Source organism: Lolium rigidum, chromosome 6, assembly GCF_022539505.1.
Source record: "Lolium rigidum isolate FL_2022 chromosome 6, APGP_CSIRO_Lrig_0.1, whole genome shotgun sequence".
Classification (NCBI taxonomy): domain Eukaryota; kingdom Viridiplantae; phylum Streptophyta; class Magnoliopsida; order Poales; family Poaceae; genus Lolium; species Lolium rigidum.
The window spans coordinates 87,328,215-87,344,977 of NC_061513.1; the positions used below are offsets into that span (position 1 = coordinate 87,328,215).

At 47.4% G+C, this 16,763-nt stretch overlaps 1 protein-coding gene across 1 annotated transcript; it reads left to right on the forward strand.

Annotated features, from left to right (window-relative positions):
* Window positions 1-835: 835 nt before the first annotated feature.
* LOC124662915 lies at window positions 836-5,068 on the forward strand. Its single transcript, XM_047200697.1, has 4 exons — window positions 836-1,349; window positions 4,395-4,790; window positions 4,883-4,960; window positions 5,004-5,068. Exons 1-4 carry the CDS (start codon window positions 836-838, stop codon window positions 5,066-5,068), a joined length of 1,053 nt encoding a protein of 350 aa, XP_047056653.1.
* The last annotated feature ends 11,695 nt before the right edge of the window (window positions 5,069-16,763 follow it).

The following is a 16,763-nucleotide window of genomic DNA, read 5'->3' on the forward strand; positions in this document are numbered from 1 at the left end:
TTTTTATGGGATCTGGATACTCGATGGCTAATTCTCGGATAATTGCAACCCATTTGCAATCCACATGCAGCACTAACCATGATTTAGATCTAAGGGTTTAAAAAATTTCTCATCGGTTGCAACTCACTTGTAGTTAAAAAATAATGAGCTGCAACCCACTTTCAACTAGAAAACACTCAGCTGCAACCCACTTATAACACTTCACACACACAAATCACGACATAAACTCAACGATTCTGATTCTGTAGTTGACCGAGCTCTAAAATTTCTGAGCCGACCGAGAACTAGTACACCGATATATAAAAAAAAAGACAAGCAGGGAATGTTTTGATGGTTGTCAAATCTCATCGTACCAATTATCTTTTTCTTATCAACTTATTTGTCGGCGATGACAAAAAAATGTGGCACTGGAAGGATTTCACAGGAGGTTTAACATGTAAATGCTGCAAACAGTGGCTGGCACACGTACGTGGAAGAAGAGTTTATCAGGTTTACGGAGGGAAACAAAATTATGGCGAAATGCAGGAGGTGGCGGAAGGAAGTTGCGTGGATGCTTCAATGTAAATAAATACTGATGAGGAGAGCCGTTTCCACTCAGACACGATTTTAGGTCTCGCTCATGAGACGCGGCGTGGGTCGCTCCACAGTCTTATAGCATGGAAAAGGAATGCTTCTCAATTTAGCTTCTTCCAAAGAAAGAGAGAAAGGAACGGTCCAGCGAGCTCACTGAATCTCCGATCACCTTTCGTAGATCGGTGCAGCGTTCATCACTGGCCGTTGGACGGATGTAGCTCGTGATCACGGAAAAACCAAAAGAACACATTCTACCGTCTCCATGGCGACTGCTTACGCGTTGTGCTCCGTCGCCGTGGTCGCCTGGTTCGCCTCAATCGTCGTCATGGTGCTGAGCTTTTTCATCGACAAGGGCACCGTCCAGATCCGCGTCACGACCAGCTATGCTTTGGTCGACTGTGCCCCGCCGCTGCTGCCATCACCGGCTGCAAGAAACAGCAGCTCCTTCCGCGAAAGCCTCCTTCCGCTCCTGGCCGCTCTGCCCGCCGCCGCCGCCGCCGCCGCGCCGCGTGGATTCGCCTCTCTTCACTCCGACGACCACAGCGCCTTCGTCCGCGGCATCTGCCTCGGCTTCGACCACACCAGCAGCTGCCACGCGTGCCTCGTCGCGGCCGCCGAGAACCTCACCAGCAGCTGCCTCGGCGCGAGCCGCCGCGGCGGAGCTTGGAGGAGCGAGAGCTGTTTCGTGGCCTACGCCGACACGAACACCTCCTCCGCGCGGGAGGACGCCTTCCGTGTGTTAGGAATAAGCCATGTCGTGGTGTCGACCAGCGTGTGTGCGCGTCTAGGTTGAGGTCGGACTGCGGTGCGTGGTCGCGTCCATGCTGGTGTCCGTGGTCACGGCAGGTGTGCCTAGTGTATCGTGTGTAGGTCGTGCCGGTAGATTGGCTAAACTCTAGGTTTGTTAGTGCGTGCGTTAGAAACGGAGAGTCCTTGGCATGGCTTGCGGTCAGCTTAGAGGATATCGATAGTGCGGTTGAGGAGATGGCTCACTTACTTTTTTTTTTTTCGAAATGGGGGTGAACCCCGGCTTCTGCATCATGACGATGCACACGAGCCTTTTATTAAAACTTAGTTCAAAACACAAATCTTTTACAAGCACACATCAACGAAGATCGATACAAGAATCAATCATCGAAAAAAACAGCATACTAAGACTATAAATCAACATAGCCTCCTAGTATGACGCCAACCAGCCTGGCACAAGATATCCTGAGCAACCATCAGGAGCCGTATGCAGCCAGAAGCCATGGCATCCCGCTGCCCCTCCGGGGAAAGTAGAGCCCAGAGTTGGACCCAATGGGAGACCATATGAAGAACCTGCAAAAAGTTAAAAGAGGATTTTTTTATTAAAGATTATATCATTTCTAATCCTCCAAATAGACCAACATAAAGCAGACATCCCAATCCGAATAAAAGCCTTAGATTGTCTATTTACTCCATTTAACCAATTACCAAACATATTAGTAATATTGGTTGGAGGTGGAAGATCATAAGTGAAAGTAACCGTACGCCATACGAGTTTAGCTAACGGACATTCAATAAACAGATGTTGAATAGTCTCCTGCTCCCCGCAGAAGACACATTTTGTACATCCATTCCAATGACGTTTCGCTAAATTATCCTTAGTTAATAACACTTTATTACTCATGAACCACATAAAAATCTTAATCTTTAGCGGTATTTTCACCTTCCACAAATACTTTCTCAAGTAAGGAGTATGATCACACATACTATCTTCATACATCGACTTGACAGAAAACATCCCATTAGCTGTCAACTTCCAAACAAAACGATCATCCTCATCGTTTAAATTAACCATCATTAATCTTCTACATAATTGTATCCACGAGGTCCACTTATTATCATTTAGTAACCTCCGAAAAGTAATTTGCAAAGGTGATTGGGCAAGCACATGTGCAACAGTAACATTCTTATGATGTACAATATTATACAAGGACGGATATTGCTGGGCCAAAGAGGTATTTCCTAACCAGACATCTTCCCAAAAGCAGATGGACCTACCATTCCCAACTTTGAAAGAGCCCCTAGAAAAAAACTCCTGTTTGACCATCATCAATCCTTTCCAAAAGGGGGAATCAGTAGGCTTAGCCTCTACCTCTGATAACGTCTTATGTGTTAGATATTTGTTATGTAGCAACTCTTGCCACACCCCATCCTCATTTAAAAGTTTGTAAAGCCATTTACTCAATAAACATTTATTCTTTATTTCGAGTACCTCAATACCTAACCCTCCTTGATCTTTGGGTCTACATACAATATTCCATTTTGTAAGCCGGTATTTCTTTTTGTTTTCGTCAGACTGCCAAAAGAATCGAGATCTATAGAAGTCTAAACGTTTTCTTACCCCAACAGGTATTTGTAGGAAAGACAACATAAACATTGGTAAACTAGTCAACACTGAATTAATAAGAACTAACCTATCACCATAGGATAATAACTTCCCTTTCCAGCATCCTAATTTACCTTCAAAACGGGTCTCCACCGGATACCAATCTGAATTCCTTAGTTTTTTGTAATGGATTGGAATACCCAAGTATCTAAAGGGGAGTTGTCCAATATCACATTCAAAGATCTGTTTATATTGGAGCTCCTCCTCCTTTGCCATTCCAAAACAAAAAATCTCACTTTTGTGGAAATTAATCTTAAGACCCGACAGCTCTTCAAAGAGACACAAGATTAATTTCATATTAACGGCTTTACTAAGGTCATGTTCCAAGAATAGGATTGTATCATCAGCATACTGTAATATAGAGAGTCCTCCATCAACTAAATGAGGAATTAACCCTCCTACCTGACCATCTTCTTTTGCACGTTCAATTAAGATAGCAAGCATATCCACTACAATATTGAATAGCATTGGAGATAAAGGGTCCCCTTGCCTTAAACCTTTCCTTGTCTGAAAATAATGACCAATATCATCATTTACCTTGACACCAACACTACCTCCTTGAACAAACTGTTGTACAATCCTACCCCATTCTGGAAAAAAACCTTTCATTCTCAAAGTTTGTTGTAAAAAAGGCCATTTCACCTTATCATATGCCTTTTCGAAATCAATTTTAAATAATACCCCATCCATTTTCTTAGTATGTAGTTCATGGATTGTTTCATGAAGTATAACTACCCCTTCCAAAATATTCCTTCCTGGCATAAAAGCAGATTGAGTTGGTTTAATCACTCTTGGTGCAATCCCCGAGATACGATTAGTCCCAACTTTAGTGAAAATCTTAAAGCAAACATTCAGCAAACAAATAGGTCTATATTGTTGGATCTGAACCGCATTTTCCTTCTTGGGTAACAAAGTGATAACCCCAAAATTAAGTTTATAAAGGGGCAGTTCCCCATCACTAAACTGGGAAAACAATGCCATCAAATCATCCTTTAAAACTTCCCAAAATGTTTGATAAAACTCAGCTGGAAAACCATCTGGCCCAGGAGCTTTATTCAACTCCATTTGAGAAATGGCCTCGAACACCTCCTTTTCAGTAAAAGGAGCCGACAAGATCTCATACTTGGGCAGGCCGGGTCTCCAGGAGCTAGTGCGTGTGCGCGCGAGTGCCGCAGAGTAGTTGCTAGGTGCTGTTCTATAAAACGTCATGTAATCCTTTGTACTGTTTTGGGTGCCAAGTGAATACAAAAGAGACTAGGGCGTTGGTGCGCCCGTGGCGGCGTTCGTCGCCGGCCGGAAAACCTTGTGTTCATCTCCTTCTTCTACCTCAAGTCCGTGAGTGAGAGAGAGAGAGAGCTACCTAGGGCTGCTTGGCACCTACACCGTGACGTCGTCTTCTCCGGCCAAGACCCGGGAGGAGACCCCAACTGCTTCGACACGCGGAAGCTCGTCGCGCTCGCGCGGTCCATGGCGCGGCGCCGCGCCGCGAAGGTCTTGGGCGCGCATGTGTTCAGGGACGCGGCCGCACTAGCGAGGAGGAGCGTCGCCGCCGCGCAGGACACGGTGCGCGTGTTTCCGGACGTCGCCAGGGGGGACACCAGGGTGCGCGTGCTGGCGCAGTGCGCGCGGGACCGCGCCGGCGCGGCGGAGTGCGCGCGGTGCCTGGGCGACGCGGCGAGGCAGGTGCCGCCGTGCTCCTGGGGCCTCGACGGTGCGCACGTGCGCGTGGCGGACGTCGTCGGGTACAGCTGCTTCCTGCGAGTGGAGACGTTGGTTAAGCCGCAGCCCGTGGCGACATGGCGGAGTGAGTACTTCTTTCTACATGTAATTCTCTTGCAAGATCATGCCAAATTCTAAGCTGTCTCTAAGTTGAAGATGGTCGATCGATGCCTGCAGGTCATTTTTTGGATATGGCAACGAACGTCCTGGTAGCGCTCGAAGTTTTTGCAACAGTTCTTGCCGCAGTAGCATCAGGTGCGTTCCTGTTTCCGCATCTAAATTCATGACTGTCAATCAGTCTGTGATTTCATTGCTGAGCACAGTCTGATCCGGGGCTCTGGTGAAGCAGGTGCGCTGGTTTAGCACCACGCGGGTTTGGCTCTCTCGTCGTCCTGGGTGATATACTGGTTGATTGAGGACTTCATATCTCGAATCGGTTGATAATTAGTCATCTATGTTCTTATGTTTTCCTTGAACTGCAGTCCATACTTGCTGTGTTTTGCATACCTGCAGCGTGGTTGTTGGCTTTTTTTTTTTTGTTGAGGGAATGCAGCGTGCTTGTTGATTTCTGCTTGTTTTCTAAGAAATTTTCATCTGGAATCCATGCCTAAATCGGTGCACACCAGGAATGGTTTTGTTCAAAAAAAAAAAAAAAGGAATGGTTGAATGAATACAAGGTATTACGGCGTACCGTCCTTCTGCATTAACTGTGAAGAACGAATAGGACTCTGAAAAAAAGATGCTTATAGTCATCACATGGCAATACATCATTGATTAAGTTGGAGAATGGCTGAATGGGTGCTGAATTAGCATACTATGCCGATTGCAAGTACATAGTCCATGTGGCTCCAAGTATGGTGAAAAATCCATCTATTATTACCATAACTTAATCAGATAAGCCCTTGTGCATGTGATGTTTCTTTTCAAAAAGGAGATTAAAATCCCGGCCTCTACATTAAAACTATGCACACAACTTTCTTTATTGAAGTTGATCTAAGGCAACTATGCTAAAGTCATCAGCAAATAAAGTACTGATGCATGGACCGAAGGTAAGCAAGGATGTGAAACTGCATCCGCCGTAAAGAAGATTTTTTTTGCGAAACACTGTACAGACGTAGAAGTTCACATATATGTACATACACTCAACCGCTATGAACGCACGCACATCCTACCCCTATGAGCACCTTCGAGAGACTGTGTCCAAGAAACTTCATCCGACAAGTCTTGAGATTGACGAAGTCACCACAGGCGCCTCGCTGTCGATGAAACGTCGCCTCCCACTGAAGAATATTTCGCCTTTAATGAGACACCAAAGTGTTAAAGCTGGTGTTTAAACTCTAGTGGGCTGGGGGTGCCACTGTCCTCCTAACCACCCAACCCAACTCAGCGATACACTTTGCTAAAGCACGAAACTATGAAATCTGAGCAATAGTGAACTTGTGGAATAGTGCAAAAAGATACAGGTTCAATTCATGAACTTTGGCTTGAAGAGCAAACACTATAAGTCCATAAATCACCTAATGTAATTTTTTTTGACAAACACCAAATGTATTTAGAAGACCCAGTACTGTTGTCACTATACGTACCTTCCAACGTTGCACCACAAAAGCAAAGTAATTGGTGGTGGGGGGATCACGAAATGATGCAGAATTTAACCAGAAAATGATTTAGACTACGGAGACCTTTTTTTGACATAAACATAGCTCTTTATTCATCGTTACATCGTTTACTAACTAGTAATTTCTACGTGCTTTGCACGTCAGATTATTATGTATACCTACAATTCTAATCCATAAAATTAAAAGAATCACCTATGCTCGGAAATTCAATTCGGCTCCCGGGTGCAAATGCTCTCTCTACCAAAAAAATTATATTTCATCATGTCGAAATTTTTTGACAAAAAATTCTACATGTACATGTCCACAATTGAAATTTCGAGCGTATGCACCCGGAAGTCGAATTGAATTTCCGAACATGGGAGTGGTGTTTTGGAACATGAGATCATATGCTCCCCCATTTTGAAATGCATGTTACACTTATTTTGAAATTTTAAAAAATTTAAAACAAAAATTCTCACGTATATCTTCACATGCTACACGCTCACAAAGTTATTTCATGAAAAATCGACTTATCATGTGGCGTGTGTAAAAAATTCAACCGTAAAAATAAGGCTTTTTTGAAAAGAAATTTTCTCTTTTTTACGTAGACCACATATGTTATGATATGCTACTATTTAATACGTAGTTTTCAAAGGGTGGTTATATTCTAGGAACTCCAGAAAGTTTTTTGTTTTTTTTTTTACATCAAACCACAATTGGACAACTTTTTATGAAGTACTCCCTCCAGTCGTTATTAATCGACCCGTAACTACAACTAAAACAATGTATCCTTCCGTATAGGCGACGTCGATTAAATCAGATTAGAGGGAGTATGTATTAGGAGAATCCTTGGTTTTTATTTAGTTTACCAACTTCTCAAACTTGAAATATAGAGAAAAGAAGTTTGATGTTCAAATTTCCGCCATTTTATAAACGGAGGCTGTCATGCATGCATTCTAGGTCACACTGTCAGTTTGCTAGCATTGTACGTGCGCATTTATTGAGATACTTCTAGTTCTCTACAGCCTAGTCTACCATCTTCAAGTCATCACGTTGTGTTTTCTAGTTCTCTATACTGCCTGCTCACGTGCAGCTCCTCGCGTGAAAGTTCTAGAGTCACTAGTGGAAATATGGCCTTTTGCACCGGTTTTTAAAGGCCATATGCACCGGATGGGCAACCGGTGCAAACCATCCGGTGCAAAAGGCCCCCCCCTTTTGCACCGGTTCTCTTACGAACCGGTGCTAAAGGGGTCTCCACGTGGCCGGCTGTGGGGCGCTCGGCGGGGGAGCTTTTGCACCGGTTCGTAATACGAACCGGTGCAAAGGGTTGGGCCGCGGCAGCATTTTAGTGCCCTTCCCTGCCGCGGCGGACTCGCCGCGGCAGGGAATTGCACTAAAACGCTGCCGCGGCGAGACTCTGCCCCATTCGAAATACGGTATAATATTAATGCAGTACAATTCACATATATATATAGGAAACCATTGTATTACATATATCGATCAAAGTGACACACGTTCATGCATATATATATATGTCTACATCAACATTGATATTGGCGGTTGTCCACATAGTGTTCTCCATCTGGAGCTATGACTTGCTCAAGTAAGAACCCCGCCAGTTCTTCTTGAATTGCTCGTACATATAGCTGTTCTCCATCTGATGCCTCTTCATCTTGATCACCTCCTCCTGCATCTTCATCTTCATCATGCCCTGTTGCGGTATAACCGTAGTTAGGGTACATATCATCATCCTCTTCTTCTTCTTCGTCGTCTTCCATCATAACCCCTCTTTCTCCATGCTTGGTCCAACAATTATAGCTGGGCATGAAACCTTTCCAAAGCAGGTGTGAGTGAATGACTTGCCATTCAGGGTATTGCTTCAAGTTATGGCAATCAACACATGGACAACACATAAAACCATCCGCCTGTGGGTTTTCCGAGCCACACGGATAAATTCTTCCAGGCCCGATCTGAACTCGGGTAAACGTCGGTCAACGTACATCCATTGCCGCCGGTTCATCTACATCAAATAATTAATTAAGTTTATCAATAAACAATTACAAAACATCATAATATTTATAAATAGTGGAAATTAGCACCGTACAAATGAAAGGGTTAAGTTGTTGCTTAAACCTTGATCGAGGAGGAAAGAAGGAGAAAGCTTAAGTGTCGCTCCGGCACCTCATCTCATTTTTGTTGGGTGTAAAATCAAGCGGCATCACTCTCTCACACATTTCATCGAGCACCTTATGTGCATGCCAAAGAGAAGCAACTTAGCACTCAACACACACACCTTCTCCTAGCAAAAATGAAGTGAGTTGGGCTGTTTGGCCGGTAGCTGAGCTGAAATAGGGCTGGGGACCTTTTAGCACCGGTTCGTGTTACGAACCGGTGCAAATGGTCTATCTTTTGCACCGGTTCGTAACACGAACCGGTGCTAAAGGGTCCTCGGCCGACACGTGCTCGGCGACGAACCTTTTGCACCGGTTTGTGTTACGAACCGGTGCAAAGATAGATCATTTGCACCGGTTCGTAACACGAACCGGTGCAAAGGTCCCTCGGCCGGCTGCTCCCCACGAACCGGTGCTAATGACCCCTTTTAGCACCGGTTCGTGCCAAATCCGGTGCAAATGACATTTGGGGCAAAAAACCAAAGCCCTTGTTTCTACTAGTGAGTGTACGGTTTGGTTAGATGACAGAGAGGTGGTCCCCTCAGCGAATCCCTTCAATATAAACCGTAGGATTGCAACATCCAACGGCACATGTGATGCCACCACATCTCAGATTTTTAGTCAATTGATTAGAGCCATTGGATTGTATAGATCCAACGGTTGATATGTTCTGCTATTGGTACACTATATAGTGGTATAGATATAGATAAGGGTACAGTAAAATCAGGTAGCTCATCGAACCACACATGCTGATCATATCTCCGAGCTAGTCTCGCTAGTTCATATTTGCTTCACGGACATTGTACTTGAACTGAATTTTTGAAAATTTTGTTGCCAGGTTGTAACAGTCATCTAAAGTCGCCGCTGCGGCTCCATTTGAGTAGCCTCCGTCTTGCATTGCTTGGATCACATACAGGTTATCAAAGCAGTAAATAACTCTGTTACAGCCAACAGTTTGATCCAACATGAGTCTCTGCTTCAGTGCATTGATCTCAGCTGATAAAACATCACGAACAAACTCCTATTTCGTGCTACTAGCAGCTATGAAGGATCCATTGCAGTCCCAAATTACAGCCCCGGTAGCACCTCGTAGCTGGTCCTCATCAAATGAGGCATCTACATTCAACTTGACAAAATTAGATAGAAAGCGCCAATGGCCATTGCCGATTGCGCCACTTCTTTCACTTTTTCTCCATGCTATGCTTGCCTTCTTTCCCACCATAAATACCAACACATGATTTTTTAAACATAAGGCCTAAGCCCAGCTTTAAATTAATAAAGCCACAATGGCAGAAAACCATACATCCGAATCTGAGATCTGACACACATACGCCACAAACACTCAGCCAACTGCAAGACTGAAACCTACTACCCCAAGACTGGTACCTACAACACAAATACAACGCAAGACCGATAACAAAGTCATATGAACCAGCGCCACGTCCAGCCCCATCAAGTCCTCATCCTCGCGAGCAAGCTCCTACCCTCATCCAGCGGCACGTCCAGCAGGTCCCTGACCCTCCGACTGACCCGTGCCCTCCAGCTCTTGCTCGTCGTTCCTGGTGGAGACGCCGTCCAAGTCCTTCTCCTCCGCCCGCCTCATGGCCCTCTCCAGAATCGGTGTGCTCGCCTGCACACCGGTGAACCTTGCGCTCTTGCGGGTTGGCATCATAGACGATGCCTTCTTCTTCCTCCTGGCGTACTCGATGGTCTTTGTGCGGCGGCCCTGAGCCACCGGAGTTGTTTCCTTCAGCGCCTTCTGCAGGTCCTCCCTTGGCTGCTCCCCGGTGCTGTCCACCAAGATACTCGTCCTCCATAAGCCCAAGCTCGCTCGACTGCCCCTCCTGGACGCCAGATTTGGCGAGCACCGCCGGCGGCAAGTCCACGACCTGGCTGTCATCCACCCATGAGGGTAGAGGGTCCGTGACCTGCGAGATAGAGTCCGCAGACCCCGACGGCGCTCCCGCCCTCAGCTCCTGCACCATCGCCCCTGCTTTGAGTGTGAGCAGCTCCAACTCCTTCATCTTGCCCTGTTCGGCCTTGTCAAGCATCGTCGGTAGGGGCCCCATGTCCACTCCGAGATTGGAGCCATAATAGTTGAAGCCCCAAGCCGCGGACCCTCCATGCGACTGACCACGGACCGGGGCACTCCACGAGCCCAGCATCCCGGCCCCAACCGTCTTGGCCCCGGATGCACCGGCCTCGTCCACCGCCCCGGCCCCGAGCCCCGGCTCAGACCTCTGGTCTTTGTCCTTGTTCTTTTTGTTCCTTCCATCCTTGTTCCGCTCACCATCTGAGGACACATAGTCCGAGTCCTTCTTGTCCCTGTCATCGCGGGCCGGTGGCGGGTCCCCTGCCCCTCCCCAATCCCATCCCCCGGGCCATGTTCCGCCTGCACCCCAACAGTGAAGCCTTCACCATTGACAAAGACTTGAACCGAGCCCTTGATGCGCTCAGGGTACCGGCATTGGAACCGTATTCGAATCGGCTAAGTCTCTCTCTTTAAGATCGATAGATCATCAACATCAATTGCCCTGCCCACCATCCCAAAGGCCACCATAAGTCTCTCCCGTTCCATCAGGTCCTCAGGGACGCCGATAAGACGAACCCAAGTCGACGGTAGAACAAGGTACGGCTTTGGAGCGTTGAAAGCCTCCCTAATCTCCGTATCTTTCTTGTTGAGCGGTAAGTATAGCTTGCCACTCCCCGTGCTCAAGCGAAGAGTCTAACGTGTGGGGAAGATGACGGAGAACTCTGACTCCGACAGCCTCCGCACCTTCCAATCCCACATGTCATCTACCAGGTGCTTTAGCTCAGCAACGAGTTGTTCCTCCGAGAGCGGTGCAGACGGGAACTTGATGACAGCAGCAAACACTTCCCCCACCCGCTTACCTCCCTTGAGCGGCTCAACATCAATGTTGTAGAACCCACCACCTGTAATGGCATGGCCCATCGTCTGGAGGTGGAAGCCCTTTCCCCTCGACGGCCAGTTGGAGGCGCCCGCACCCTCCCGGCGGTCGCCACCCTCCTGCCAGCGACCACCGTAGCCCCCGTCCCTGCGCCCTCCCGCATCAAAGCAACGCTTCCGCCCATCATCCCCACCGACCACGAGCACCTCCGCAAAGGAGCGGTCGAGCGGTGGCGGGGTTTGAACTGGGCGGAGGAGCCTGTGTGGTGGCGCGGAGGGATCGCACAGCCGCTGTCTCACCTCACTATGACGAGCTGGGAACCCTAAGGATGGGGATGAGCACCCGGCTGGCATCCAAAGCCACCTAAACCTCCAACGTTTAAATGGGCCAGGCCCGGGAGTGATTAGAGTCCCCTCACTAGCCGGATCTGGAGCAGACGAAAGACTCACCAGGGGCCCAAGAGCAGGCGACGCGGCCCACCCCAGGCCTAGGCCGCCCCTCCCCGGGGTCTCCCTAGGGTTACTGCCGTCTTCCCCAGCGGCCGCCTCCCGCGCGACCTGCGACGCCGCCGTCTGAACCACCGGCGTCGAGAAAGACGAGCACCCCCACCCCGACGGAGCACTCCCAGCGCGCGTCTTCCTTGTAGAGCTAGCAGCCTGCCAGCCGGCGTCGCCCAGGCGAGTGAAACGAGGCACGGTGCGACTGAAGCCCGCACCTTTTTCAAAATCTTTAAATAGCCGGCTACATTTAAGTTCAGGTCTAGAAGGGGAAGTTTGAAAACATACATTTCAAGGGAGCTCAAATTGCATCGATGCAACTGCAACTCTAATATGCAACACAACTACACAGATTGATGATTACACTTCGCTTTCTGATGAAAATGCTAGCAAACTAAAACAAGATACATAACTCCACATATTTCTTTCTCGTTGTCAGCTCTAGCTAATGAGTCATAATTTGCAGTCACAGAGCATGCTGCCTACCGACCGCCTCTTCCATAGTGCCAGCAACTCTGCGGCTTCATCCTCTGCCTGACTCTGTCTTCGGCGAGAGGTGACGCAGCGGACAGGCGCCCACGACGACGAGAACAAGAGGGGCAGGGGAGGAGCTGACCGATGCAGGGAGCGACAACAGATGAGCTAGCGGCGGGTGATGCCGGTGACTAGCGCAACCATAGCGGAGCCGTTGAGTAGGAGGTGGAATCACGGCGATGGATGAGTTAGGCGTTGGGGAGTCGAGCGAGATGACTCGCGGAATATTTTGACCAAGAAATGCGACAAGAACCGACAAAAGCTAGCATTTCGAAACGATTAGCAAAGTTGAGGGTTTGTATTGTAGCAAGTTTTATTTCTTAACACACAGAAGAGGAGGAACGATTTTCAGCTTTGGCAAAAGCACAAGAAGCACATGGGTCACAACCTTCTGTCTTAGTTTTGCGAAATAGTAGAGGCAACTTTAAAGAGCAAGCTATGTATAGGTCTGGAAAATTCAAATCTACTATTACATTGATGAGAAGATCTTCGGTTTTCAATGATTTCTGTTATTGATGGCTCAGTTTTAGCTTCCAAGACATGTATCTAAGTACTCCTAATTTCATCATATCGACTTTCTTCTATAAAACTTAAATAAGGTATTATCCAGGAATATAAGACACCAACCATATCGTGCGCTAATCTGTTCGTAATTTTGTGTGCTTTATCCTAATTCCATCCTATCATATTTATTTTGTAAAAACTCAAAAATGTACTATTATTTTCTCACCTGGTTCTTTTTAAAAAGAAATAAGCTGATTTTTATCGTCGTTATACAAAATTTCAATCATCGCTAATTTTATGGGATCGTGCACCAAGGTGCACATCTAAATCTAGTGGTTAACAATTGTAGGCCATTCAAGCATAGGTAGTGGTAAACAATTTGACTTGGTTATGACTATTGATTCTAGGACAGTTTTAAAATTTGGAGCACTAGAATAAATAGTACAGGGAAGGGAGAAAATATTTTACCATTTACCTCTTTTGTCTAAAATATAAACATTTGTGTTTGAATTTTGCTTAGAGACCTTTTTGAGGACATTTATAATAAAGAAAAATATGTCCATTTTAGAGTGTTAAGTTTCCCTCACAAATGCAATTATTTTTTATACGAGTTGAAAAAAAATGAGTGCTATCCTCATTAGTGCAAATTGTCTCTTTATTGCATATATTAGATGTTACAAGGGACTATGTACCTCGTCTCTCCAGTTTCTCCTCACTAACCTAGGGGTAGAGTCCCCTAGAAAATAAGTTTGTTTTTTGTCCCTGCAGCCATAAGTGAGGAAATAATTGTTTCATCAAGCAACACAATAGTTTTTATTAAGAAACAAGCAAGTTAGAAAGAACAATTAGCTCACCGATTATGATGGCACCAGAAGATACGATGAATGAGGTTACCAGGGGACGGTTCAAGACCACAAGTAGATTCATCGGTTGTCCTCAACCATGTGCCACCCTTGAGGTGGTACTCCCCAAGATGTATGTCCCTGGGTTTGAGTTTTACAATGGTGTCGCCAACAATGGTAGGGAGCGCCCTAGCGCTCACACTCAGACTCCTATCGATATTGGCAAACAGAACATTTCCCCCAATGCTCTCTACTGGGGTAAATTTGTTTAGGATAAGGTCAGCTAATCTGTAAACTAACAGGTGCAAAGAATTCGGTTTGTCGCTACAACCGATAGCCAGAACATCCGAGTCACATTGTACCAGGTGGTATGGAGGCTGGATTTTTCCTGGGCATGTGGCAATCAACTTTGGTGGCGATAGGATTTCCTTATCATGGTGTGGAGGGTCGATCTGGAGAATCTGTGGGTTACTACTGTTATAACCGGAACGCTGCAATATGTACAGCCTTCCTTGGAACGACACTGACCTCCACATGGGTGAAAGGCTCCAGCTTGAGACACTCCATTGCCGGTCAATGCCGCCGGAGGTGGTAGCAAAGGCCACGTGGCCCATCATTGAAAGAAGAATCATGACCGTGATGAGTCCATCCGAGCTCACGCTGACGGAGGTAGCACTGATTTTCCTGAAATCCGACAGATCCCATATGGAAGGCAGCTTAGACTTGGCCGCAAAGTCAGTCACAAGGGTTGAGAGAGGCGGGAGCTCGGCGATGTCGCCGGTGAAGGGGTGGAGAAGGCGGATGGCGCCGTCTCGTTCCTGTAGCAGCAGGACGAGGCCGTCAACCGAGTCGAGAATGCGGTGGTCCTCGAACAGCCGGAGGCGTGCGCGCACGGAGAGGCCCGTGGAGCGGTTGAAGAAGCGGACGTACCCGTGGAGCTCGCTGTGGCCGGGGAAGAGCGCGCGGCCCTCGGGCAGCAGCACCCACAGCCGCGGGTGGAAGCGCTCGTCGACGAGGCCGCAGCCAAGTGGGCAGACGGTGCTGGAGCGCCAGAGTGGACAGACGGCGCGGAAGCGCACGTAATCGAGCAGATCTCCGGCCAGCACCCGCCACCCAATCAGCCGAACCAAGTCCGGGTAGAGACACGCCCAACGGGATGCATCGTCCATTGGCAGATGGTACCCTCGATGCAGCAAACACGACAAATTGAGATGGTTGGCGAAGAACTAACAGAATCCAGATGAGATACACGTAACACGCCGCCGCCACTCCGGCGCGGATCGTCACTTCGCCTCGCCCTGCGCCGCCGTGGGAATTCAGAAAGATGACAAATTGAGTTGCTTGGCGAAGAACAAACAGAATCCAGGTGAGAAACCGAGCTGATGCACGCAGCACGCCGCCTGCCGGTGAGCGGTGAGCCCTCCCACGCGGATCGTCGCAGCTGCCTTAGGCCTCGCCCTGCGCCGCCGTGGGAACTTGGGAGATTTGGGATTTTAGGGGAACCCGGGACAACGCCGTATTTGAGGATCAAGGTGGCCGGCTAGTTGGGCTTGTCCGCTTGGGCATTTATACCCCTTTGTGCTAATGGGCCAGAGCAATCAGATATGTCAGCGATTTTTTTATAATACATTTTTTTCTTTATTTTCAGAAATAATACTCGATTTCGAAAATTTTCACAAATAATACACCGCCGAGAAATAGTACCCCGATTAGTGGGGTATTGGGGAAGCCGAACCCGATTAGCCGCAGTCGGGGTAGCCAAACCCGATTTCTTCAGGCCACCTGACGCTCGCCAATTCCTTTGCAGTAGTCGGTGTACACTTACCCGATTGCCTCCAATCGGGAATAGCTAACCCGACTTGTTTGGTCAGGCTACTCATTCCCGAATTTTTGGCCCTGTCATCCCGCCACCCTTCTCCCAGTCATCTTCCCGCCACAGTTCTCCGACCAACCTGTTACCGCCACCCCTCTCCCGCCACCCTCTTTCCCGCCAATTAATCTTGATGGCTCTCTATAAAAAGAACCGGACCACAAGATTGTTTCGAACAACCATTGTTTCTATCCCTTTCTTCGACCGCAATTGTTTTGCTGCCATGAGTGTGCCTTGCTCGGACCTGGACTGGAGGCCGAGGAAGAAGAAGGATGCAAGCTTGCCCCCGGCATTCTACTGCATTTGGTGCTGAAATACCAAGCAAACAAACAAAAAAATCATTGTTAAATGAGGGAAATAGAAGTAGAGATGAGAGCAAAACGAGAGACAACTGAGAGAAAATGAGGAGGAAGAAGAAGAAGGCGAGGGCGTCGGCAGGGCGTCCGCTCGCATTTAAGCCTGGCTAGCACTACTCGGGGAACCTCTCCCTGATTCACCGCCTCATGATGCCGCGGCCCGACAGGCCTACCGCTGGTCAGACCGACCGCTGCGGCGCGTCTTTTCGGGGAGCAGGAGGCCAACATCGCGCACTCGGGGAACATCGGCCCGACAGGCGCTCGCTCATGCGGTCGACGTCAGATTCCTGATACTCGGGTTTCGCTTTCCCGATACCCTCTAATCGGGGTACTATCCCCGACGGTATATTATTTGTGCAAAATTTTGAAATCGAGTATTATTTTTGGACATAAAGAAAAATGTATTATTAAAAAAATGGCCTAGATACTCCAGAGTTAAAATGAAAAATAGTTCTAACCCCGGGTGTACATGCTCCTGGTTAAATAAAAAATCAAAAAAATAGCAAACAAGTTCAAAAAAAACTGAATTTGTGTATAGCGAACATGGACAAGTTTTCTAACTGCACACAATAAATCTAGGATAAACAACATACATAGTGATCTGTGCAAAAAAGACAGAATGTGGTGTTGTTTAGAACATCTAGATTTATTGCTTACATCACTCATATTTGTCTCTTTGAAATACTTATATCTTGCTTAGCTTATCTTGTTTTTGGTGCACTTTGTTGAACCTGGCTTATTTCGGTTTCATGATTGTAAAATACACGTACGTTTAGT

Coding starts and splice junctions, on each gene's coding strand:
- LOC124662915 (XM_047200697.1), top strand. CDS start 836: ATGGCGACTGCTTACGCGTTGTGCTCCGTCGCCGTGGTCGCCTGGTTC. Junction 4,791..4,882: donor GCCCGTGGCGACATGGCGGA/GTGAGTACTTCT, acceptor CGATGCCTGCAG/GTCATTTTTTGGATATGGCA. Junction 4,961..5,003: donor TCTTGCCGCAGTAGCATCAG/GTGCGTTCCTGT, acceptor ACTGTCAATCAG/TCTGTGATTTCATTGCTGAG.